This window comes from Falco cherrug, chromosome 7 (genome assembly GCF_023634085.1).
Source record: "Falco cherrug isolate bFalChe1 chromosome 7, bFalChe1.pri, whole genome shotgun sequence".
Classification (NCBI taxonomy): domain Eukaryota; kingdom Metazoa; phylum Chordata; class Aves; order Falconiformes; family Falconidae; genus Falco; species Falco cherrug.
The window spans coordinates 12456021-12482042 of NC_073703.1; the positions used below are offsets into that span (position 1 = coordinate 12456021).

Below are 26022 nucleotides of genomic sequence, written 5' to 3' on the forward strand. Positions count from 1 at the left end.
AGCCTAACCTGCTAGCAAGGAAAAAGTTCTTTAAATAATGGATACGCCGCTCCGCCAATGGGGGAGCGGAGCCTGGATGGCTGGGCGGGGCTCCCCCGCCTCGACCAATAGGAGCTGGGGAGGCGGGGCTCCGCGTCCAGGCTAGGTTGCGCCGAAGTACAGCTTCAAGTGAAGTTAATCTGGGGTGAAGCAAACAGAAAATTGTGGAGATTTTGTTGGTAGGAATTTTCCGGTTCTAATCGCGTCGTGTGGCGTTATTTCGCCCTCGGGGGCAGCGAATTTCATGTGCGTGGGGCTTTTTTTCATTGTTTCGTTTTCTAATGATGGCAGAATATTAACATTTATGCAGGGAAGCAGAACAAAAGGGCTCTTTAGACAGGAAATAAGGTGTTGAGAGGCTCAAACTTGACCGAGTTTCTTTTGTCATCTCTGGGCTTGCACGGGTTTTTTTTGGCGTGGAGGGATCGAGTCGTTCCACCTCATCCGATGGAGAAATGCGAATTCTAAAATAGCGAGGATAATGCTGCTGTTTTGGAGTTACACAATGTTACAGGAAGGGAGCTCGATTTTAACTCTTAACTTCTCTGATGCTGATGAGATTTGAGCTAACTAATTATGACAGCTGCTAGGGGATTATTCAGTGATAGCATTTGCTTTAAGTCATTTGTCTCAAATTGTCTTTTGTTGTAGCTCTGAAGACTGCTGTGCTGTTGTCTGTATATTTGTTCTTGATGAGATGAATGTCTCGCAGGTCTTTAGTATTTAGAACAAAGATATGTAAAAACTACGTAGAACACTGCGATTTTTTTCTTTTTCATCAGTTTGGCAGAGTATTTGGATTTGTCAGAGCTCTGATTACAAACACAGGCAGGAAAATGAAGTGTTACTGCTGGTTGCAGCTACTACCTAAAAGAAAAAAAAAAAAAGCCAGTAAAACCCGGGGGGGGGTGTGTGGGTTTGTCGTTGGAATCGCTTATAATCTGTTTTGAATCCTGTATTGCTGGATGATAGCAGGTGTCCTCTTCGAGGGAAGATTATTTTCAGTTTCTGTACCAGATTTATCATACGGTATTTTTAGTGACACTTTCTGCATCTGAAAGGGCTTCAGGAAGAGGAAAAGTACGGTTTGCCATGGGTGGCATGGGATAGGGTGAGAGGGAGGAGAGCAGGAAGTGGAGAGTCGGGAAGCTGGGGGTTTCTGGTGGGAATGAAGACTTTCTTTTAAATGTCATGCTTTCTGTATCTTTAACAAGTCTGTTAGATGAGGCCATATACAGAACAGTGCTTTCAGAATGGGGAATATATTTTCTTACCTCACTAAATATTTCCTGGTTTTTATGAAAACACTTATGTTTATATACAGCTGCTCTTGGGAATTAGAAGGAAATACTCATGGCCCTAATACTTGTTGAGTCTAAGGATTTTGATGGGTTTTGTATGATTAGTAAAGGTGATGGAAGAATGGATGTGCAAATTGAGGAACAGTCTTCCAAATGACGGTGGGAAGCAATTGCCTAGAGATTTTACTGAATGTAACAAGTGCGATTGTTAAAGTGTGTACCTCGCTCTTTCAGTTTTACATTGAGCCATTTTGTTTTCTCCCAAAATACTGGGTATGAATTACTTTTATGTGTGTCAGTGTCTTTACATGCTTGCATCTTGCCATGCTCCAGTGGCTTATAGGTCTGAATTACTAATTTACTCTTGCTATCTGTTTGTATCTTTTTTAATAACACTTCTGAAATGTTCTAGGTTGTATTTAAACCCTGGAAATACTACTTTAGAATGAGCCATGACTATATGCGGTCTTTTAGCTGGGAGGTGGGCTAGATCTCGTGTATCAGGGGAGATAGTTAAGACTAGGATATGTAAGTGCTTAAATACCTGGATTTTGAGTCATTTCGTAACTTACAAGTGATGCTAGGCCTAGACTGAATGGCTAGAGATCAGACTTCTGAGGTGGGGGCGAGAAAAATAGTGTAGTTCGCTGTAATTGCTATAAACTTCTGAGTATTGTGTTTGACTTGCTTAAACAAAAGGAAGCAAACGTAGGTATTTCTATGCTGTTAAATACTACATTTAGCCAAAAGCTGGTTTTACTTCAAATAGGAAAAAAGCTGAATATATGAGGCTGCTTTGTTCATATTGCTTGATGACTGATAGCCATTCTTCTTGGGTCCCCTCTGCTGCCCAACTTAGGAAGGATGTCTTTTCTGGGACCAATTTTCCTGATTTATTCCACACAGAAGTGAAATGCTCAGCTCTCTCGCCACATATGTACAACTCTAATGCAGGCTGTTTGTAGAAAGCAGATCTGCCCTAAAGGATAAACATACCACTTTGCTGGCACAGCTGTACAACTTCTGTATTCAGGCTACAGCAAATGTTTCTTGCCTGCATTCAGAGCCGTTGCTGGCAGGACCCGTGTTGTCCCTGCATGAGGATTGGTTGTTCCAGCACTACTTGTTCGTAAAACATTCTCCTGCACATGCTCCATCTGCAGATCTTAAACACTGTGAATGTGTTGTGTGCTGTGGGATTTATGTGTCTGCTTCTTGTGCCAGGACGGAATATACATCTCTGTTGTAAATAAGAGATTCTTAAAAGATTGTAAACCTGTGTACCAAATGTGGGATCAAATTTTATCTCCCCTGTTTATGAGGCAAAGGTAATCTATGTTTTATGGTCCACTGACTGCTGGTGGCACGTCCCAGTGTCATGAAGTAGGTGGCCCACCATGTGCTGGGATAATAATCCTGTGCTCTGGTTCTGTGTAATACTACTTACAGAGAAGGCTGCACGCCTGCCATGGGGTGATATCTGGAAAGCATGTCTGGAGCCTTAGGGAGGGCAGACCATCCATCCTGCAAATGGTGACCTGGGCTTCAGATCCATGCTTGTTGAGTGCCCTCTGCTACCTGCAAGAGCCTCCTGCCCCTCTTCCAGCAGAGGGGGTCCTGTGAGCACTGGAGGCAAAGTCAACTAGTTAGCTATAATTGTTTTAAATTAGTGGCTCGATCCAACCCAACTGGCGCTTTTCCCCTCTTCTTCCTCCCCCTGTTTCCCAAGTGGTTTAGTGATTATTTCTGCTAATTGCTGCATGCCCGAGGCAGAAGGGAGTGGGGGAGAGAAATAATGTCATCTTAGAGAGTTTTGGCTGTATCCAGAAAGGGATGTCTGCCCATGGTCCTTGATGCAGGGGTAGGCCTGTTGGCTAGTTTACTTGCATTTTTTTTAGGAAGGACATGGTGAAGGGGTGAGAGCTCAGGGAGCTGCTGATCATTACAGCCCTGCTGTTGTGGGGAAGATTGGTACGGGAGGGCCAGCCCTCTCCTGCAGATACAAGGGCTCCTCACAGAGATAGTTGGGCTCCTCACAGAGATAGTTGGCCTCCTGTGGTGTGGAGCTCAGTCTGGGTGGGGCAGATGATCTGGCCAATGATGTTTACACTGTAATAAGGTTTTGTGAAAATAAGCAGTTAATTACACATGAACTACAAAGGAATAAAAATAGCTTGGGTCTGTTCTTGCTTTAAAATCTATTTAACAGAGGCATGAAACGTTTGGGATTTTTAAACCTGCTTTTTTTTTTTTTTTACCTTTAAAATATCAGGAACATTAAGTCCTTCTTCCCTGTTCTTGTTGGATGTCTCAGATGTGTCATAAGCTTCTCAGCCCTTAATTGAAGGGGTGGGGTGATATATTTTTAACAGATCCCTTCTTCGAACTGTGTTTATAGGGCTTTTGAGCTGAATGGAGATTAGCAAAACCAAAGCTTTAACAGTGCAAAAATCATTTCTCCTCCATCAGGTTGTGTTTTCATGCTCATTCTCCAGTTGTTGACAGAAGCTGCGTTTTTTTCATTTGAAAAGTAACTTTTTTGGCTATTAAAATATGCATTAAGAGATAAACTGCTTCGTCCATCTTCTGCTCCATTTAGATAACTTAAGACAATCTTTTGAGTATTACTTAAACAAATGAACACTTGTGTTTGAGTATTTCCTAAAAATAGCTCCTTGTTAAGTGCTGGTTGTATTAAACACACAACTTTTTCTTTAACTTAATGGTTCAGCAGTCTTGCAGAAGCTGAAACTGGCTCCATGCTGAAGACCACCCCTGCTCAGCCATTCTGCTCTGTCAGGATGTATTTTTATCACGGGAGTCTAACCTTCAGGATACGGTATTTGTCAGTCTGAAATGTAATAATCCTGTATCTGGAAAACTAAACTATAAACAGTGTGGCTGACTTGGCAGGCCCCAGCAACCACCTGAACAGTTTAACTAGCCCAGGGTTTAAGACAACACTTCATTGGTGTGTCCTGTGATTCATGATGCGAAGGCATTTTTATCTGCGTGAAGGACTGGGGAAACAAATACAAACTTAATAATCAATTTGTAGTGGGAACTTAATAGCAGTATTTTTGAGGATAGAAGTGAGGTGCTTTCAGCTTGTTTAAACATTTTGCATTGGATGTGGGTTTCTTGAAACAAGGGCTTAAAGTTTTTGCCATTACCTTGAACAAGCAGGAGGGTAGATAGTTCTCAGGTGTATGCTGCTGATTATAATTGGGCTGATGAAAGCAGAATATTGCATGGGGAAGGTAGGTATTTTCCACTTAAGGCTTTAAACTGTATTTGGAGGTCAGAGGCCAGAGAGAACCATCAGTTCTGCAGGCAAAAATGTAAAATGTCTGTACCTAGATTTGGCATATTCTTGCCTTTTTGTACAAAAGGCTATCTCTGAGTTATGATTGTCAGAAGAAAACATTTAACGAGTTGTTTTTGAGGATGGAGTGGCAGGGGAGATATGAGACTGCAAAGAAGGATAAAATTGTTTCTCTACTACCTCCTGTATGAATTTAAGATTACTATTTTTTTTAAATCATACATAGAAACAACACTTCAGTGCAGTGTAATTTGATGTAGCAGTTATGTTCTCTGTGCAACAGAATGACCTTGCATTGGAATGTGCACCATTATCAAGGCAGGGGCAAAACAAGTGGCTGTGTTTTGAATGTTAAAATTAGATGTTTTGGAGTTTGTTCTTCTTAGCTCCTTCAGAATTAGGCCAGAAGCTTACAAGGTAGCTTTTGTTGCTGATATAGAAGAGTTGTAAGTGAACTTCACCAGACTTAAGTTTGGATCATGATATCGAAATATGCTAATATGATGTACTGCTGGATATTGGTGTTAAATCCTTGAATGAAGTGTAGGTATTGACCACGTTAGTTATCAAACAAATGTTGCAGTCTCTGTGAAAAGTAACTACAAAAGTATGTTGTTTAGTGTTTCAGGATACCAACATATTTGATTGCTAACTTGCAAAAAAAGAAAAAAAATAATTGTGGCAACATGGAAGGACTTACCTGGAACATTTTTTAAGGAAGAGACTTGAGAATTTCTCAATAGGATTGTTTTGGATATCAATGTGTCTTCATGAGGTTTGTTTAAAGTATCCTGAGAGATGAGGAAGGCAGTGTTTAGTAACAATAGGTCAAGGTAAGTGTATTATTAGTTACATAACAAACAAATCGTCATCTGAGCATGTCAAACCATGCAGGGGCTAAGATCAAGGAATGTTTGGTTTGTTGTGGACTGGCCTGGGAGCCGTGCATGGATTTTTCGCCTTCTTAATAAGTCTAGTCAAACTGTTTAAAACTCCTATGCATAGCAGTGCAGTAATTGACTGGCTTTAAACATTTTTTTGGAAAACAACAAAAAAAATCTAATTTCACACTCTGGTCACTTAGTTGATTGTGTTGCCTTCCTGCATTTGCTTTTCTCTAACTTGGTATCTGTAAAACTTTTGACTGTTACTATGGCCTCTCTTTATTGCGAGAATGAGCTTGTTGTTCTGCAAAGTCACAATGTGACTGTGACCTGTGGTCTTAGGTTTATACCTAGTCATTCTGTATATAAATAAATCCCTGATTAGTTGCTGCCTACTTACCCGTATATCTTCTAGCTGACATCCCCCACTGCACAATTAGAATGCTTGGAATATCAGTCTGCTCTGTTTAGGAAGACCTCAGTCCTTGCTGCAGCCCTGACATCTTAATTTCTCAGACTGTCAAGACCTGAGATGAAGAATTTATTGAAACATCTTTGTATGGCCTGATAGTTCTATCTGGTGAATTTACACAGGGTGGCATATACAGTGTAAAATGTGCATTGTGGTGTTGCTGGGTTTACTTAGGCAGCGTCAAGTTAGTTGTTAAAATGGAAAGTCTTCTCTTGAAACCCAGGATTTGGGGTTAAAATTGGTTATTTTTAATGTGAGGGATACAAATATACTTTGATAGTAGTGTGGGGTTTTTTGTCTTCGCAAAAGGAGCGTGAGACAAGAATTCTGGGAGATGGTGTTAGGGCACTGGGCTTTTGTTTTTTCAAGCCACAGCAAGGACTTGGTACTTCTGGAACTAGCCTAACATAATGCAGCAGCTGAGGCTGTGGTGCCTGGGAATGCACTCTAGGCCAATCTGAAGGGCATTGGTCTTGCTGATCACCCTCTTGTTTCTGACGTTATAGCATAACGGAAGGGAATATATTGTGCTCTTTCTCCATTGTTTTCTGATAGAAGCTCAGTTGGCCGGTGTTGTGGATGGAAGGGAACGAGCATCGTGATAGAAAGCCACACCTTGCTGACAGTTGTGGCTCAGTATCTTCTGAGCAGATTTTGTTCCCTGTTCATCCATTCTGAAGTGTGATACAGGCTTTAATATGTCAAGGAAAATAATTGAAGGGAGGTGTAGCTTGCATTTTCTATGTTTGTCTACTGCTCCTTTATATCATGAATTTTCCTTTCTCTAGAAAGTGCTGTTACTCTGTCATGTGTCAGTCTGTTCTCTGGCAGAATACAATCACTATGGCAAGAGGATAAAAAGAGAAGTCAGATGTACTTGAAAAGTTATTGTTCAAAATGCTTCTAAAAATGCAAATTTCTGTTTATGTGGCTTGAGGAAAAAGGGAAATCCCATGGCACTACTTAACAGCTTGGTCCTTTTGGATACAAGTCCCTCCCTTAAATCCATTTATGGCTGTGTTTTTCTATGTAGAATTGTGGAAAGAACTCTGTACAAAGGTACCATCGTAATAAAAAGGGATACAGTGGCATCCAGCCATGCTATTTTTAGGCTATTGTGCTCTTAACTTGCTGATCTAAGTATTCTGGACAGTAAGTGGGGGAGACATTGTACTAGAAATGCATGCTCACATAGCTGAATCTTGTCTGAACACAGAATGAATAGCAAGCTTGATTATCAGAAAGGCAGTTTTCAGAATTGTACCTGGAGTATTAGTAGGTAAAAAGGATGCCCTGACTATTAAAGCACAGTGTTTACAATGCAGATTTTTACTCGAAAGCTGTCAGCTCTGGATTTCTTGTCAGTTGAGAAACTGAAATACATGCAGTCTGTTCTGTATAGGCTTAGGAATATAAACCCCCCTCTTTTCTGTTTCATGATGGCAGTGGGAAAAAGTGCCAGTCCTCAGTCAAATGTCTTTCAGTAGTTTTTAAGCTTTTCCTAAACAGCATAATGACCTCTCCCTCTGAGGAAGTAGTGTAGTCTTGGAAACCTTCAGAAAGGAGAGTCTCACACTGCAAATTTCAGATCATTCCTTAGCCCCTTATCTGTTAATCTGACACTGTCCTGGGTAGTCAAGGCTGACAACAAGGCAACTCTTACTTAATTTTCACTTTGACCTCTTGGTGATGCATGCATTTTTCCTTGGCTTGTACTATGGGTGAAGCTATGCTTTAGAGTTCAGTTCTGAAACTAAATAGGTAAGTTTCACCATCCTCCTGCGGTGCACTGTTAGCCTTGACTCTTCTGGCACAGAGCTGTAGAGCTGCACTATAAACCAGATAGAAGAACCAGTCCAAGCTTTTGAAGAATGAAGTCTTCAAGGTTCATCGGTTCCTGGCCCAGCAATACTGTGGCAGAAGTACCTAAAGCCCCAAATTACCTAGATCATGAAACTGTGCATTAGTTCATATACATATGTGTTGGATGCATGTATATTGATTGCACTTGGGCACATTTACACGTTGCAGTATTTCAGGCAGTGTAAGTTGACAGTTGAGAGGAAACCTGAGAGATGCAAAACTTCATAGTGTTACCAGCTGGTATATTCATATCTTTAATACATATAAATATATTATATATATTTAGTTTCACTAAAGTGATGGGTAAATATCAGTTGCCCAGCATAGTGGCTGCTGATCAGCTGTGTAATATTTTCCTGTGCTTCGTGTGGTGTGATAGATTTTAGTATTTGGATATCCAGTAACTTGTTTGGGATCAGGTAACCTGGCTTCCCCAGTGATTGAAATAATTAAGGGGGAAGAAAAAAAGCAAACCCAACAACAAAACCCCCTAGAATAACATTAGGGTTAAAACAAAATAGCACCTTTGAGTCGCTTGGCTAAATTTAAGTGCATTGCAAAAGATGAAGAATGCAGCTTTGCCACAGGGAACATCATACCTCTTCTGCTGAAAACTTGTCCTTGAATAACCTCTTTGGTCAGGCGTTTGCTTTAGGTTGAGTTCCACATCGAACCACAGTAAGGGCATTGTATAATTTTGAACACTTAAATTAGACATAGTGCATAATTCTAAATAGAAAAACACATCATGCATGATAATCACAATGTTCTTGGGAGTTAAGTTAAATTCAAGATGCCCTAGCCAGAAATGATGATAGTTTTATTTATTAACAGCTAGGAACCCTGATATTAGAGCAGGACCTCCCTTAGCATTTGGCCCACGTCAAACTGTAACATTATAAGGTAATTAAAATTCTACATAGTGCTGTTTACAAAAACAAATTATAAAGTGTTTTGTGCTTACTGTCGGTTCTGAGCAACAGGTGTTTTGTTAACAAGAAGCTATTTTGGGAACTTGTGTTAAAGCAGCTTTTATCTCTTCTGGGTTTGATATGCTTAAAATAAGTGAAACTTATGCTGTATTGAGAGAAGATTACTTACTGAAGCTCAAAAGAAGCGATTACTGAATCTGTATCTATTCTTTCAGTAATTATATGGGTAATCTTGTAAGTGTTTGAATTCTTCTTACAGATTATTTTTCATCAATGTAAAAACAAACCTGTTTTAAAATACAGCATGAAAGATAGTTTAAGGAGTTGCCCTCCTTCCACATCCTTTAAACTGTGGTCTGGTGTCTTAAGGGAATGTAGAGAATTTTAGATTCTCCTGATCATCATTTTACACAACTTCTCGTTTCGGAAATGGCTGACTTCAATATATGATGCCAAGCAAAGCAGAATATGTAGCCTTGTTGTCTGTTTCAGAGGAACTTTCTTACCTTTTGTAGACCATTTTAAAAGAAGGCATTTCTGTTATCTGACAGATTTCAGATAAACCCTGAATTGATAGGGCTGTGTAAGAATATGGAGAGCATCTTGAGAATTCCTGCAGTCGTTGGCTTGGGCACCTTAATGCCAAAGCACACCTATGTTATAGCGCAAACTCTAGAGGAAAGGAAAGGGCTCCTCAGGCAGTATCTGCAGCTAGTGCAGTTCAACACTGGTTCAGCTACACATGATGCAAACTCTGGTTTGTGTGAGTTGATGTAGCAGGCCGCTGATAAGCAATTACTGAGATGGTTTGATTTTTCTAATGGGTGTAACTCCTGAATTTTTATTCGTCTTGAGAAGAGATGCCAGAACAAGCACTACCTAAAAGTATGCTCTTTTGTTAATAGTTGCATGTTCCATCAGAAGTGTAACTTCATGTGATGTTTCCGTGGCAGTCATGTCATAGAGACAGCCATCTTCCAGAGATGGACCTGGTAAGCCTGTCTGCCTGTAGCCTTAAATCTTGGATGATCTGAGTAGGCTAAGCTGAGTAAGTACAACCTCACATTTGGAGAGGAGAATGCTTTGGTCTCTCCTCTGGCTTGTGTATGGACATAGCGTCCTTTGGGTAGGACAATGTGACCAGTGGGATGGCTAGCCAGTGTCCTCTGCATTCCTCAGATATGCCTCTTGGACTTCTGTCACCATGACTTCCCCAGTGACAAAGTACCAGACAAAAGACCAGTATAAAAACAGCTCCCCAAAACGTACGGCATGTTCTTTTCTTGTGTTCACTTGTCTTGGTCTGTAATTCACTCAGAAATTGTCTTTACTTTGTACAGAGCAACTATAGTTACTCTGTTGCTCTCAGTGCTTTTAATGTTTTAAGTAGTTATCTTTATTGAAGGTCCTTGTTGTGTCTTGCTGTAAACAAGTGCATCCAGTACTAAGAGTTACTTGTGTTTTTTCTCTTGAGCCCAAGGAGTGACTTCTGTGTTGTGTGCAGGTTTTGTTTTGGGGGTTTTTTTTTCCCTTGCATTTGGGTTGACTTCCTCAAAAGGGCAGCTTTGTCAGTTTCGATTTTCAGATAGCCGATAGAAGCTTAGAACATGCTGCTGGCACTCTTTCTGAAATCATCTCTGTACTTCTCTGGGGGCTGGAGTTCCTTGGATTAACTGGGGTAGGCTACAAATGTATCATGTTGCTGGGGAATAAGAAATAAATAGGAGACACTTAAGCTTTCTAAGCCAGCGAAAAAAATAGTTTCTTTGAATTTCACAAAGTTTGGATACTGTCATATGGAAGGGCCTAATTCTAGTGGTGCTGCAGTCTTAGCCTTGAACAACTAAGTCCAAATGTACATGCCTAACTGTACTAGCAATGATAAACATTGGCATCTTGAGTTGTATTTTGCTGCTTTAGGCTCAAATTGAAATACGTGATAAATAGAAGGAAAATTCTTGAAGGCTTAATACAGAGTGCTGCGTTTATTCTTTTAGGTGCTGCAGCAGTTACCAGATGTTCCAGCATAAAGTAGTGGCCATTCCCACAAAAACCCTACCATCATGTAGTGAGAGCTGGTAGCACTGTGTGGCAGCGTTCTGGAATTCCGACGCTTTCATGAAACTCCTGTTGTCTGTACTCTGCCTCTTAGAAAAATCCCATGTGAATAAAATGTGATTCCTCCTAATCGATAAAATGTACCTGTTAAATTGCTTGGTGGTTTTTTAAGATTAATCTTCAGTAGACTAGTGAACTTCATGGCGTTGCCCCTTTATTTGGTATATAGAAGTTTACATATACCAAATATATATATTTGTATATATACTATACTGAAAAGGTTGGAATTTAAGTAAGAAAAAACTTGCTTATGCTTCTGGTTTTTGTCTGTAGATTTTAAGTGGTCACTGCAAGTAATTTGGTACGTTTGCATGAGGTGAATGAGAGTTTCTGAGGTACCCTGTTTTACAGCAGTTAATCTTTGGTCCTAGTAATCCGTACTTTACAAAGGCTGAGCGTGGCCACAAGTGGTAATTACAGTTTCAAAGTAACATCTATTAATAGTGTATGCAGACAGGCATGGAAGGCTGAATCCTTATTATCAGTGATCTTCGTGATACCAGTATAGAATCTGTGTGTCTTTGTTCTTCCCTCGTAAGAGTGAATAGGTTGTAGTGAAATGTTCTCTTGTTCCCTGTGTAACCTTGAGTACAAGAGCAGACAGCTGTAGTTAGCAATATGCACGCTTTAACACTGGAGGCTTTGTGTATACCAAGTGTTCCTGGGTTGTATAATGATGTAACATTAGTAGTATAATATTCTGGCTCAGTTCTGGGTCATATTAGTTCTGAAAGTTGCTAACGTTCCTTTCCTTCCTAAGACCTGAACTGTGTCTCTTCTGTCCATCTGCCACTTGTGAGATTTGCACTTTCTCTCATATGTGTGGCTTCTCCTCCCCCCCCCCCCCCCCCCCCCCCCGCCCCCCCCAGTGTGATTCTTTCACAGTCCTCCTTCCATCTTAAATCTGGGATTTACACTGTACAGGTAATGTAGCCTTCTTGAGGGTTCAGATTTTACTTACAAGTCTTGCACTGAAGGATGTAAAGTTGCTGATTACTAAAAATTAGAAGTGAAGAAAAGGCTTCTGTAATTCTTTGTGTCTTTGTAAAGTTTCTGCTAGGCTTGTCTAATATATGTGCTTGATTTTAGCCTGAAATGTCTATGCATGGAACAAAAATAAAAAGCTGTTCAACAGGAATAGATTGGAACATTAGTAGGTATTGGATGACTTGTCAAGTAAGTTGAGAGAACATCTTACTTAAGTCTTTGGTCTTTTTCTTTGGTCTTTTGTTTTCACTATTAAGTCATTTTATACATTCGACTTAAGTAGTTCAAATTGCAACTTAAAACTGTATTTAGTTGTGAGCAGGAAGAAAACTGGATGCCTGCTGGAATGAATTGAAAGCTTTAAAATGCATGGATTCTCTTGGTGTTGAGGAAGTTATCCAACTTCAGTGTTTTGAAAAAATGCAGCAGCTGTGTATTCTGCTGCTACAGGAACAAAGAGGTCGCTGCCCTTACAGATCTGCTTGCATTGTTGGTCCTTAACCATACTCGCTTTTTTAACTCAAAGCATTCTGATGAAACTGGGGCAGAGTGTAACTACACATGTAGCTATGCTGGCAAATCTGAACCAGCTGTAGTGTGTAGCCGGGGCAGGCTGTAGATGAAATGACATGTCTGACTGCAACCAGCAAGCTGGGCTGAACTGTAATGACTGAGGCCCCTATTCAAATCTGCCAGTTCTTGGCTCCGTAGCAAGTTGCTGGGACATGGTAATGCCTTAAAGCAGCTACCAACGGTTGCTCAGTGAATGTAAATTGGGGCCTTTTGGGAGAGATGGATGGAGTAAAAAGAAAACAGGACAGTTCTACAACTTGCTGTTAATTTGTGAGTGTAGTGCTTTACACTGTGAGTAGTGTCTTGCTTTCAGCAGGACACCTGAGCTGCTGTGTCTCTGCAAATTCTGCTGTGAAGCAGTATCCCCAAACACAGCCAGTGCTTTAACTTTTTCAGCAAGATTCGACGGTGCTCTGCTCTTAGGTCTTTATTTGCCATTTGTTTTGATAAGCCTGTGGAGGAATGCATTTCCCGTTTTTGTTTTTGTACCAGCATGCCTTTTCATATGGTGATACAGGTGGTATCGGGTATCTGTACCAATACATATTCTAAAATGACATGCATTTTTGTCTACACAACTTCATATTTTTTATTTGTGCCTGGTATGAGTCTTTCTTTATATGCTTAACCAGCACAATTTACCATTTTTGCAGTTTCTTCCTTGCTTCATTAGCAGAAAGGAAAAATGACCATTAGTATTGGTGCTACTTAAATCAGTGCTGAACTGCTTCATTATAAAGGTGATTATGATGGAGGAAGGAGTGTTTTATCACTTGGTAAAAATTGGATTCATCCTTTGAGGTGAGTGTCAGCTGAAATCTGTCAGTGTGTTGATCTCTGACAGTGAAGAGTAGCTTAACACTAAATGCTCTGCTTTCTTCTTGAGAAGCATTTTTAGGCTGGCATCGGTATGGCTCAGACTGTCTGGTTTGGTACTGCAGCTGAAGGAGAGTGCTGTTTGGGTAGTCTCTTCTGCTTCAGCATTAGCATTTGGGGAGGGATCCTTCCCATACCAGTCACAAATTTTAGGAGTGTTTGCAGAATACAAGACTGTGCTTTGGCTGGGGCAGTGGATTTGAGGATCTGCCGGCTTTCCCTACCACACCTTGAGTATGAGGACAACTAGAATTCCAGAGGCCCTTTTCTTTGGGGAAGATAGCTGAAGAGAGGTCTAGTTTCTGTGTGGGATTTTTTTTCTTGCTGGGGACGAGAGAGATTATTCCTAAACCTTGTGTGTTTAATCCTGCTAAATACTGCTCTCTCTGATCTTACTGATTAACATTTGAAGCCTATAAAGCTAGGGTATCAGTTATTTGAAAGTAGTGGCATATAAACATTTTAATTAAAAAGGGGGGGGGGGGGGGGGAGACCAGTATTGTGGTGCCAGCTCTATGGGGAAGGAATATCCACAAATATTTTTTTAGTTGCTTTGCAGAGTATTGGAAGAGGTGGTTCGTTTCCCAGAGAGCCTGATATTCAAAAGACTTACCCTACTTTAGTATTTCTACAGCTTCAGCTCTATACATTTTGTAATTGGGAATGTCCTTTATATGATTTGTTGTGGTTTTTTCTTGGTACGGAGAATAATTTACTCTCTAAGATGTGCACTGGTAAGAGGGGAATGGTAGGTCCTGTAGCAGCAGGAGCAGCAATCAGGCCTTATAGATGAATTAAGTTGTTTATGTCAGGAGTAACAGGAATAGGTAGACTTGAAGCACCAGGTTTGTAGGAAAACGATGGGCTTAGCCTGCAGAGCTGTGTGCTACCATGCTTCTAGTGGCAGTAAATATTTTTGAGAAGAAAATTATCAGGGGTAACTTTGTATGACTTTAAGTTTAGCAATTTTCAGCTAATACAAAAAGAGGCTGTTCCATAATCTTCAACAAAGTGGATGTTCTGGGGTTGTGTTGAGGGGGTTTGTTTAAGGCTGTTTGCTTCCCTTTAGTATGCTTCCTTCTTACTAGTGCTCATACAACTGGTTATACAACTATGCTGTAAAGCAAAGGAGGGAACATGCTTAAGATACTGTAAAGAGTTTGGTTGTTTTTTTTTCTTGAAGGAGAATCAATCCTGTATTTGGAGTAACAGGATGACCTTACAAGTGTTGTGCAAGCACAGCTTGGGGAGCAGGGGTGGGGGGACAGGCAGAGCCCAGAGGTATTTCCAGCAGCTTTACAAGCTCCACGTTCATTTTGTGGCACCTCAAACCGAGTGGGGCACAGGTGTAGCCACGTTGATCCCAAGACCTTGCAGTCACTTCAGCCATGAAGCTGCTTCGAGTTTTGTACTGAAGCCAAGCTAGGAGACCAGTTTTGAAACCACAGGGAGAGTATGCATTGGGATATATTTTACAGTAGGCTGGATGCTCAGCAAGGGCTAGTTGCCCCGAAAAAGGGTCGTTCTATTTTTAGCCTTGTCGGTTCTTTGCACCGTATACGGTTCTCTGGAGTTGATCTTCTGTCAGATCAGCAAGCTCTCCAGTTCACCAGAATAAATATTCCTGTTTTTCCCATGAGATGTATGAACCGATCTGACTTGAGGAAGAGGGCTGGGGCTGCGGGAGCAGACTTGCCCCTTTCACGGAGCTTCCAAGGCTGCAATTTCAGTGGCAGCCCACCATTACTGGCTTATGCGATGGCTGGTTGCAGTGGTTCTATGGATCTTCTTGTGTGTGGAATTACGGATGGTTTTGAAACGAATCATCTGAAGCTGAGCCAAGAACTGAGGTGGGGTGGTGGTGGGGGGTGGTGTCTTCCCTCCCCCAAAACATCTGTTCAGTGATCTCTTGCTGCTCATATTTGCTGAGATGGGGACAGTCTGGCTGCTCTGCTTGCAGCTGTTTGACTCCTGCCGGAGCAGTGAGGAAGAAAGTCCCTGAGGCACAATGCTGTGTCATCTTGGCCTTTGCCCTTGGCCAGTAGTGGATGTGTACAGGAGAGGCATGTCTAAGTACAGTGGCAGGAACCACCAGCACTTGGATCTTGATTCTCTTACGTTTTCAATGCCTGTTTTTGGCTGGTGGTTCTCCTAATGCTTTAAGCCTGCTGTGCTGCTAAAACAAGTGGTTCCACACGTGTCTTCAGCTAGATCCTCTCTTACGCCCAAACAGCACACGTGACAAACACAAGCTCGGAAACCAGTCTATGTTAAAACTAATTGGCAAAAGATGGAGTGGTTGGCTAAGTTTGATCACTTCCTTGATTCATTTTGGTCCATGTGAGCGCTGAGAGGGAGGGGGATCAGCGTGGGAGAGGGAGTGAGAAAGCTAGGGTGCAAGAGCTTATTGTACTGGTTTGGCATTCTGGCTCTTGGGTTCAGATAGATCAGCGAGCCATCTCAGCAGTGTACAGGCTGCTAAAATGTGTATTGTCCCTCCTGGTCACATGTCATCCCTTGCATCAGTTCCAGAGGTTTTTTTTCCCCTGCATTGTGTTTTTTTCTTTTTTTATGTGTGAACTGATTGAGCTTACTGAACTGTCAGAAAACTTTTTGTGGTGGTGATGGCCCTTTTTTCCTTGTATGGTTTTTTTTGATGGCTCAGGGAGCTAATTGGGTGGGTGAGGATCCAGCTGAGCACTGGAGCTGGTGTGGGTGATTATATGTAATTTCCCCCTTATGATTGCAACAAGCTGTTGTATTGGTTCAACTTCTTTCTCATTTGACTTTGTAACATTGCATCAGTTTGATCCTATCTCTTCTCCATTTTACTGCCTAAATATTAGCAACCAATGAAGGATCGTCCGCTTCCTGTGGCTTTTATGAAAGCTCTTCAGAAGAATCCCTGGCACTTCCCCTTGGAGATTTAAGTGTTCTGGAGCCTCATGCCAGTGGCTTGTGCTTTGGCTGGTGGCAGGATCCACTGGTTAATGAACTTGAGAACTGGCTTAGCTGGAACTCAGTCCAGCTTTTCTTGTTTTTCTTCTGGGCATCTTTGTGCACCTTTCACAATTTGTTTATTGAATTGAAGCAGACTGGTTTGGTTGTTGTTTTTTTTTTTTAGTCCATGTTAGAAATTGTTATGCTGTGATTGCATTAGCACCTGGTCCCTTCAGCAGTGGTTGTGTTGGGGAATAAGAAAATTAGCAGTAACTGGTGCTGTTATTGAGTTCCTGTGTGCTGCCTGAAGCTAACTGTTGAACACAAAGGCAATCACGGTAGATTTTGAAAGTTAGGGTGGTAGGGTTCCTTTAATATGCTGCTGTCTAAAATTAAAAGGATTAATACTTGTATTATGACATTGAATCTCTAATAGTCCTTGAAATATTCTGTCCAAAGTGTTTTTTAATTAGTCTTTCAATCTTAACCATTCTGTGCCAAGAGTGACTTGCGTAAGGCTTCATCTTTAAATTGGTTTGAGTTACCAAAGAGAAAACTCGCGTTCATTTACACTTTCATGAAATGGCTTCACTGAACGTTGGGCCCAGTGTAAGAATTGAATTCCCACATGTGCTACTTGCAGTTTGATTCTAAAGGGCTGTCTGGAGAAAGGCAGGAATGAAAGTGCTCTTTCAGCTACAAGTACCGTACTTCAGCAAAATCAAATTTAGCTGTCGTTTAAGGTCAATGGGGGCTTTGTATGCCGAAAGCAAATGCTTCTATATTGGGGTGGGGGAGTGCAGTCAAACAGCTGAAATAAGCTTAATTGCAGGTTGAAGCTGAATAAGATACTATCAGAGACTTTTTTTTCTTCCTGCTTGTACATCTTCCTTGTCTTATATCTTGAGTATTTTCTCATCCTTAGAGTACCTTATTGCTGCAAACGGAAAACCTGACTGTTGCTTCTCTGTTGCTGTTAGCATTGCAACCCAGAGGTTTGCTTTTTGAGGTGTCAATTTCACATCCTTTGGGGAAATAAAACCAAAATGCAATGGATGTGGGTGTGAGGAGATGAGGATATTTGTCTAAAAACAACATAATGGGAAACTTGTTTGTAGATGGCTTCAAATACATCTTATGTAAAAGGAAATCTTTCTACGCTGGTGTACTTGTTACTGTAGCTTGATCTAGTTTTATAACTTGGCAATCAAAGTATTCAAGTATCCTGAAACCCCTTCCCCTCTGGATTTTCTTTGCTTTGCTTTTGAAATGTATACTGATGTTACTTGAAAGATTGATTATTTTTTTTTATTATTTTCAGTAATATTGCTTATCCTGCAAGAATTAAAATTATCCATGCTTCAGCTGAAGTTTTAATCGGGAAGTATAAAATGGTAGAGCTAAATTGATTTTGAATGAGAAAAGTGATACCTTGAGATACTTAGTTTCTTAATAGGAAGGCTTTTCTTGTAAAACTGATACAAAAGAGGTCAAGAATATATTTGGGAGTGTGTGTGGGGAAAAAATGGAAAATTAATTTTACCTGAGTGACAGATGTCAAAGCTGCTTTATAAGACCATTTGAGAATAGTTAGGAGGCTCAGAACACTGTTGAAAATAGTAGTTTGTTGTAATTTTCTTGTATTAAGAAGGTTTACAGATCCCTATGAGCCAGGGACAGAAACCATGGATTGTACAGTGTTGATGAAAACGTAACATCTAAGGATGTTATGAGTTGCCTTGATATTTATTTCTCATTTTTAGTATATTTTCACACAGAATTGATATATAGGAGGTACATGTACCTAGACTAATATTTTTGACAGAAAGGGTGATTTTCTTTTTGCACGTGAAAAATTGTAATACGAGTTTTGTGGTAAGTAGTTGTGTTGTCCTTCACTAACGATGCAGTGACTAAACAGTAACTTGCAAATTCATGTGACTATTGCTAATTATAATTACTATGCGGTAAGTAAGCATGTGTTACCATGCTTGTATTTCATTTTATAGTTCTCATTCACAGTATCAGCAGTTCAGGTCTCAGGAAGAGTTCAGCATAGGTGTCCCCCTCCCTTTATACTTACAGCTTCTAGCAGCAATGCTTCCAGTATTTTCTAAAGTGACTTTTCTTTGTGGGCTATATATTGAACATAAAACGATGGGGCTGGAAGGGTCTGTATGTATGGGTTATGCAAAGCATAATTATGACCGTATCTGTATTATTGGGCAGACTTCATAGACCTTTCAGGAAAGGGCATTGAGTTACCCTCAAGGCATCTTTTCTAGAATATCTTTTTGCTGAGCTATAGGAAACTCCGGATTTTCAAATGTCAACTGTAAGAGAAGGGCTTTCTTGGGCCTCTAAAAACTGGGTTGCATGTGTCAATTTCAGGTTTATAGAAGAAGGGAAAATGGCTCAAGAAACTAACCGTAGCCAAGTGCCTATGCTTTGTTCCACTGGTTGCGGATTTTATGGGAATCCTCGTACAAATGGCATGTGTTCAGTGTGCTACAAAGAACATCTTCAAAGGCAGAACAGTAATGGTAGAATTAGCCCTCCTGGTAAGTAACACACATCGGTTTGAACAACTCAATGACATAGGAGGCAGTAACTTGTTTTCTGGTCGTGTCCAGATACTAAAAGTATCGGAGCATTGGGGCAAACAGTTTTGTTCAAGTGTCTTACCTTATTGAATGAGGTTGGATGAAATGCTCATAATATAGTTGTGTTCTGATTAATCTGCTCAGAAGTAGACTCTTGCTAATATGTTTGTATTAATCTGAGTTTCCTATTTGAAGATACAAAAAGACAGGAAAAAATACCATACCAACATATTTTTCCTGAAATTATTGGCAGTAGAGATAACGTTGAGCTTGAGGAATGTTTGTTGAAAGCATTTAAAATACAGGTATTTAATTTCTGCAGCCTGATGCTGAAGAATTAACCTGAAGAATAGTTTCTCCTAACTTCAGATAGAGACACTTTTTGTGCTTTTTGGCCCAGTGTCCCCTGTACGATGGTCTTTCCTACAAGGCAGATTGCCCATTGAAATAAGTGCTGTTTTTCTACATTGACTCTGTAGAAAAAGCTAGAGTGCTTTTCCCCCTTTAAAATAATGGTAGTGTCCTCAGAAAGAGGAACCCTTTCTCTGTGCTTTTCAGCCCAGTGTTTTCAACTTCAGCATGTTCTGCTGGGGGAAAGCAGGCTAGGGAGTGCTTCCCTGGAGCTGCTAAAATGTCTCTTCTGACTAGGCTAGATGCTGACAGCAAGGAATCTCATGGCACACTTGAAGATTTCCCTCCTTGACTTGAATATTAAAACCTGACTTTTAAAATTGCAGTAATAGCTTCCATTGAAATCTGGGGATCCAGGCTTTACAACTTCAGAATGGATCAGGAGCTGGCATTAGGCTGTTACACTGCTGTTTCTCGCTGTGCTGTTTTTTAAACAAAACCCAAGCTTATGATGTCAGAGTACCGCAGTTTATGCTGAGAAAGCTGTTTGTAGAAGCTTTAATTAGCAGCAAATAGTAACTATTTTAAAGCTCCAGCTTCAGAATTTCGTGCTCTAACTTCTAGGGGCCTGGGGCTGGAACGTAATCAAAATATGGCCAAACATAATTACTTTTTGTAAAATTATGTTTCATTATGATACAGGCTGAGATTCAATTACGTTCCTGGCTCATGTCGTGGGGGTCGAGGAATAATTGCATGGTATAACTTTTGTAATCCCAAGAAGTAGTGTAACACATTTTACATTAGTGTCTTCCTTCCAGCAACTTCTGTCAGTAGTATAACTGAGTCCTTACCGGTTCAGTGCACAGAAGGCAGCACCCAGGAAACTCAGTCAACTTTAGATTCTACATCGACTCCATCTATGCAGCCAAGGTAAGCTGTTTCTGTCTGTTCTGTGTTTTAGTCACCTTGATACACATTTTAATGTAAAATGAAGTGTGCTGATACTGCATAATTAAATGCTAGGACCTGGATTAGGCAAACACGTAAGATTTAGCTGCTAACTTTAAAGCATGGGATCTCATGGTAAATAGTAGCTGATCTGTTAGCTGCATCTTGCATTCAAATGCAAATTTGTCTTTAGAATTTGGCCTCAAATAGGAGCATTGCCAGCTTCATGCTGCTCTACAGAGATTTGGCTGGCCAGTCGTCTGACTCCACAACGTGCAGTTGGTTGTACATTTACCAAAGGAGAGCTCTTTCCATCTTAGAAATTCAAAGATTTTGTAAAATGGCAGAAAGCTGTTTACTAGAGTGCTCATAAATGTATGATAATGTGTTAACAAACCAGTTGCTTCACAAAAAGTGGAGTGTACTAGAAGAGCGGAAAAATATCTGAAATCTTAGTTGTGCTACTGAACTGATTTCTTATTAAAACAAGTAATTTCTAACTGGATTATTCAAGGAGATGTAATGACCTCTTGTAAATCACTCAGACTTAGTAAGTGCTCTCCATTTGTAGAAGCTAAATATTTGTTTATATTCAGTGCTGCATTTCAGTTTAGACTGACACAACCAACAGCAACTTAAGTGCTCTGGAAGTTTTTTGAGCGAAAAATGTTAGTGTCTTGTACTATATGGAAGCTAACTTGCAGTAATACTTATTCTAGCTTTCCTTTACAAATCAGAATGTAGTAAAACATAGGCTGAGGGTGACTTCATCAGCTGCTGTTGGCTGATAACTGTGCAGGCTATGTTTTCTGCTCCTCAGCTTTTTATAGGAGGTGTTACCTCATTCTTGGATCCTGCATATGAACTGAGAGCTAGGTGCCATGCTTGGTGCTGAATTTGGTCTTTCCATTCTGGGCTTTCTAATTGGGGTAAAAAATAGATACCTTATGCTAATACAACTCTTTTGGTAAAAAAAATAAATAAAGAAATGCACAGAGGTGAACCAATTACATTGCCTTGGGTTTGTTTTCTTATACAACCTTTGTAATACCGTGAAAGAGAAAATAAAGTATCTCTTTGATCACTAGCTTGATTACTGGTTACGTGAGAAATGAGCGGATGGTTGCTCTTAAACTTGCACTTAAAAAAAAAAAAAAATCATCAGTGTCACTTGTTCTTTTTCCCCAAATTAAAAACAAGGATTCAACTTCAGTCTCTGGTAATACCTCAGAATTATGAAACTCTGAGGAAATATCTAGTAAATTGACAATGCCCTTTTGTAGGTGACCAAACCTGCAGTTCAAGACCTACATGCAATTCTTGGCAATTAAAATTGCAACTCCAATGTCCTGGTTGTGTCATGGACTACTGGTAGGACTTTGCTGGTTCGTGGGCTGCTGGATAATCCGGTTTCTTAGGGATTCACTCTGAATCCAAGTGGAAAGGGAGAAACAAATTGGGCAAATGGGGTAGTGCTACCTCTCGCTTGGGACTTCAGCTGTGTCTTGTTCCATAGTAGAGCTGCTGGATGAGCAGTTTGACTCGCTAGTATTGAATGCCTCTCCTATAACTGTCCAGGGTATTCACCTGTGAATTTTCAGCCATGCTGTGATTTCAGCAGTATGACTGACAGAGTTGGGAAGTTTGGCCAGCACCACTTCACACTGCAAAAGCGTAAGGCGTTCTGTCTACAGCTGCAGATGCTTTATTACTGGAAACATTGACATGCTGCAATTTTCTTGTTCATATCATTGCACACTAAAGTAGCTCCTCTACAATTATGTTGCTGACTTAGGTTAGAAAAATCCTTGCATGTTGAATGTTGCATTATTGCGTCTTTGTGAAAGGATGGTGTGCCAAACTATCCCAAAATAATTTTTCCCCCTTTTATAGTTGATCTGGCTTATTGCATCCAATATGAATGGAAAAACGGGTAACTCTTTTTCATCAATTCACATTGTCCAGTATTCTTGGACACTGTGGCATTTTATAAGTGGTTACAGAAACAACTTCAGAGTGAAATGTTTTGGCATGCTCTTTCATCAGATATATTCTAATGTATTTCTTTCAGGAATGCTCTGTAGGGCGTGGACATACCTCGTAAATGTAACTTTTTTTTTTTTTGTCCCCTAGCCCTGTGTCAAGTCAGTCACTTCTAACAGAATCTGTAGCATCATCCCAACCGGATAGTACAGCTGTGGACAAAACAGTACCTGAGACAGAAGATTTGCAAGGTTGGTGCCTAGATGCCAGAGACAGAACTTAGGAATGTTTGTAAAACTTGGACTGTACTTAATACAGTCCTGTTCAGGAGGTGCCTTATTTTCAGACCCCAATTTTCTGTGAAATCAGAAGGCAAAAGAAAGATAAACTTTATTTTCTTAAAAGGCAAGTCTTAAACTGGAAACTGTTATGTTTAACTAGTGATTTCAGCATCTGCTGTAACAGGTATGTTAATTGGGCTTTGGAAATGTACATTGTAAATCAATCTTCTGTTCTGTCTTTATGCTACAGCTCTTACATATAAGTAGAGTTCCGAGTATCTTGTTACCTCTCAGAGTAGTCATTTGCAGCAAACAGCACAGAAGTTTGTGTTTGAGGGTGTTACACCACAGCTGATACAAGAACAGTGTTAGTATCTTGTATAAATGTGAAACACCTATAAAAGAACCTTTCACCTATGGACAGCAACAATGTAATATTTTGAAGTTCACTTTATCAGATACACAATTACCAACCCACAAACTCTGGTTGCTTGAAGGAAAATGGCTGAATGGGTGATTTTAGCTATATTGGCTTAAAATCTTGTTGCTGGTACAATGTAGATGTTTTGGGTTTTTTTTTCTTTGATTTTTCTTTTCTTTTTATATGTAGCCTTATGGAGTTTAAACTAAAGAATTTTTAATAGTATTTTTTAGGAAAAAGCAAAAATGCTGAATAGTACTCAAAATTTTCTCAGACCTTTAATCCATAGACATTACAAAAGGTACTTCTGCTGACAGCTGAGGCTTTAGTGGGTGGAGTTATGTTTCTGTAAACTAGCCTAAGCATAGGAGTTGGGGTTTTGCACAGATGCAACACATAATACCACTTCAAGGTGCTAAATAGAAGTTCTTTCATTGTACCTCTGATAAAGTTCTGCTTTTCAGATAGTTTTCTAAACCTAAGCTTTCCTTTTTTGTGGGGTGGAATAGAGTCATTCAGCTACTGTGCTGAGTAAGGTCACCTCTTTGTTCACACAAACAGCAGCTGTAAAACTGGGAGAATAGGTTTTAATGCTAATAACATTTTGTATTTGTAATCATACCTCTGAGATGTCAATTATTAGAAACATGCTTATTGTTAAATATGTTCTAGACATATGCTCTAATACCTGCTAGTTAGGTTGTTTCTTGGAGCTGAGAGCTTCTGGTGCTTTGATTTTGGCAACGCACAAAAGGCATGCTCTAAATACCGATCTCTCAAGCCTTACCCAGCTTGAGAGAAAAGCAAGTGCTGTAAAGGCTTATGCTTCTTAAGTTCTGTATATTTGCACAGCAGAGGTAGGTTTGCAAGCTAGATTTTTAGTTGGTACACCTCAGAGTAATACAGATACAGCTCTACTTTCATCCCTGTTCTGCAGTATGGGGAACCTGGGATGTGCTGCATGGCATGCCAGCTGTAACCCAGCTCCTGTGCAGGTACACCCCTTTCTGGGAACCTCAGAAGTAGAACACCTCTGTCAAGCCCACGCAGCACAAACTGCAGGTTTATATAGATACGGATGTGGCACATATCAGAGAATAGAAAGGCAACTTCTGCAAGCTGATCTTCCTACTACCCTGTCTGTCTCATGATTCTTCACCTTCCGTCTAATGCCTTCTTAGTATATATCTTACTTGGTTGGCTTAGCTGTAAATTGAAACTCCAGGTTTGCAGCTTCTTGTACTATGGGGTGACTTGGGCCTGTGAAAAGACTTTTCCCAGCAAGTTCTCAGAGGTGTGTCTCTCTTCTTACCCATTTGGATAGATTTATGCTCCTTCTAATTCTCAATCTCTAAAACTAGCTCTCCCTATGAGAAGATAACATAGGTTGCTCAACTAGAAGCTTTTATTTCAGGGGAATATTTGCATTTTACAGTATGTCTTTTAAGGATCCACCTCTATCAGGTGTTTAGAGTGCTCAGCTGTGTCCCGTGTCCTTTTCTTTGTACCGTGGTGATTTCTAAACTAAGAACACCACCACCATGTAATTGCAGTTCTAAATTACAGTCCCTATTTATAACTCGCTGTGGCAGGGTCAGCCTTGTTTCCTGAAGAGTTGCTTCTGTGCTATCTCTTAACCGAAAATCGTAGGAAATGTAGTGTTTCTAGTTTTGAAGTAATTTGCTTGGAAAGTGTAAGTTTGGAAAGAAAGCAGCTTGTAATGGGTCCTAAGTGGATTTCACTGAATTGTTGTCACAATTGTGCATCATAGAGTGGTTTTTTCCCACATCATTCGGAATCTGAATTTTAGGCTGCTGTCAAGAATGTAATAGAAATGTGTAAGTCAGTTATTTAGTGGTGTGTGGTTTTGTAGCACTTAAAAAGGAAAAAACGTCACAGAAATGCAGTAGTTGGTCCCAGACTGAAGAGTTTATAATGCTACTTCTGTTGATGCAGGGGAGGAAAAAAAGAAATTGTCTGATTTGACCATTTTCCCCCCTATCTATTTGGATAAATTTTTTGCTTTGTTGGGATGTCTATTCTGAAGCAGATTGTTCTATGCTACTTGTATAATAGGTCAGTCTGTTGTATTTAGTTGAGGTCCCCTTAACTTGCTGCTTTACAAAAGTTACTAGGCTACAAAGCCCACGAATGAAAGATTGGGTGAATGGTTAAGCTTTCTTACATTACTTTTATTAGTTTTTTGAAGCAGACAGGTAAATGGGGTTTGAGTTGTGTGCACAGTCCTTGCTGTTCGCAGACAAGCTAAAATTGCAAGGGGATGAAAATCCCAAAGAGCAGTTCACATTTGTTTGTCTTCATTGGGTTTATTTTGTAAACTAAATAGAGAAAAACTATAGAATGTGTTAATAAATCTAGGTTTTGCACTTAGTGATTGTGTGATAATGCTTGTGTAGGTGTGGAACACTGCAAAAAGTGCAATGCTAGATAGAGGCTAATAGAATTTTATTTTTATTTTACTTTAATGCTTTTAAATATCATGAACCATACCATTAAAGATGACCTAAAATGAAACTCATTAAGGTACAGTCCAGCTTTTCTAGGAGCTTTCTTCTATTCTGAGCATCTCTCCAACACGTTTTAGGTTGTCTTGTGGGCTGTTGTACCTTTTACTCGACGTTACGGCTGTTCGGATTAGGCAGTCAGGATTCCTTATTTGTTAGCCAGGGGATTCATGGGGCTGCCTCCCGGCAAGCCTGCAAGCGGGTAGAGAGGCACTTCTCTAGGATTAATGAGTTTAAAACCATCCAAGTTAGGATTCATGCTCTATATTTCGGGGAGGATTTTAAAGGTAAATGAAACTTTTGGAAGGCAGCAGTCCATCACATGCTTTCTGGAGCTCTTACAACTGAAGGCCACAGCGCTACAAGTACAAATTGTATTAGTGGGTGGGCTTTCAGTCTCTGAGGCTGAAAACTTCTAAGAGCCAAACCAGCTGCTCTGTTTCCAAGCTCATTGCGAATTGGAGAGGTCCACATGTACCATATGCAAAATGCACTCAGTTGTGCAGTATGTGTGGTAACTATTTTGAAAAATCAAAATATGAGCCAAGATTTTAATAATTGGTTAAAAGGTAGGTGGCAGTTCTTCTGAATGAAGTC

General features: G+C 40.2%; 1 protein-coding gene across 7 annotated transcripts in view; it reads left to right on the top strand.

The window, feature by feature from the left end:
• The window catches only part of ZFAND6 (zinc finger AN1-type containing 6), a 38111-nt gene that overhangs the window by 7136 nt on the left and 4953 nt on the right, over positions 1 to 26022 (top strand). For 5 of the 7 annotated variants that reach the window (XM_055715290.1, XM_055715292.1, XM_055715291.1 and 2 more), the window contains 3 exons: positions 18702 to 18871; positions 20086 to 20197; positions 22349 to 22449. In XM_055715290.1, the coding sequence (XP_055571265.1) occupies positions 18721 to 18871; positions 20086 to 20197; positions 22349 to 22449 (364 nt within the window). In that variant the 5' untranslated portion in view covers positions 18702 to 18720. Of the gene's footprint in view, positions 1 to 112; positions 286 to 18701; positions 18872 to 20085; positions 20198 to 22348; positions 22450 to 26022 lie in introns of those variants that run through there. The other 2 variants (XM_027801625.2, XM_027801622.2) reach the window with 2 other exon arrangements.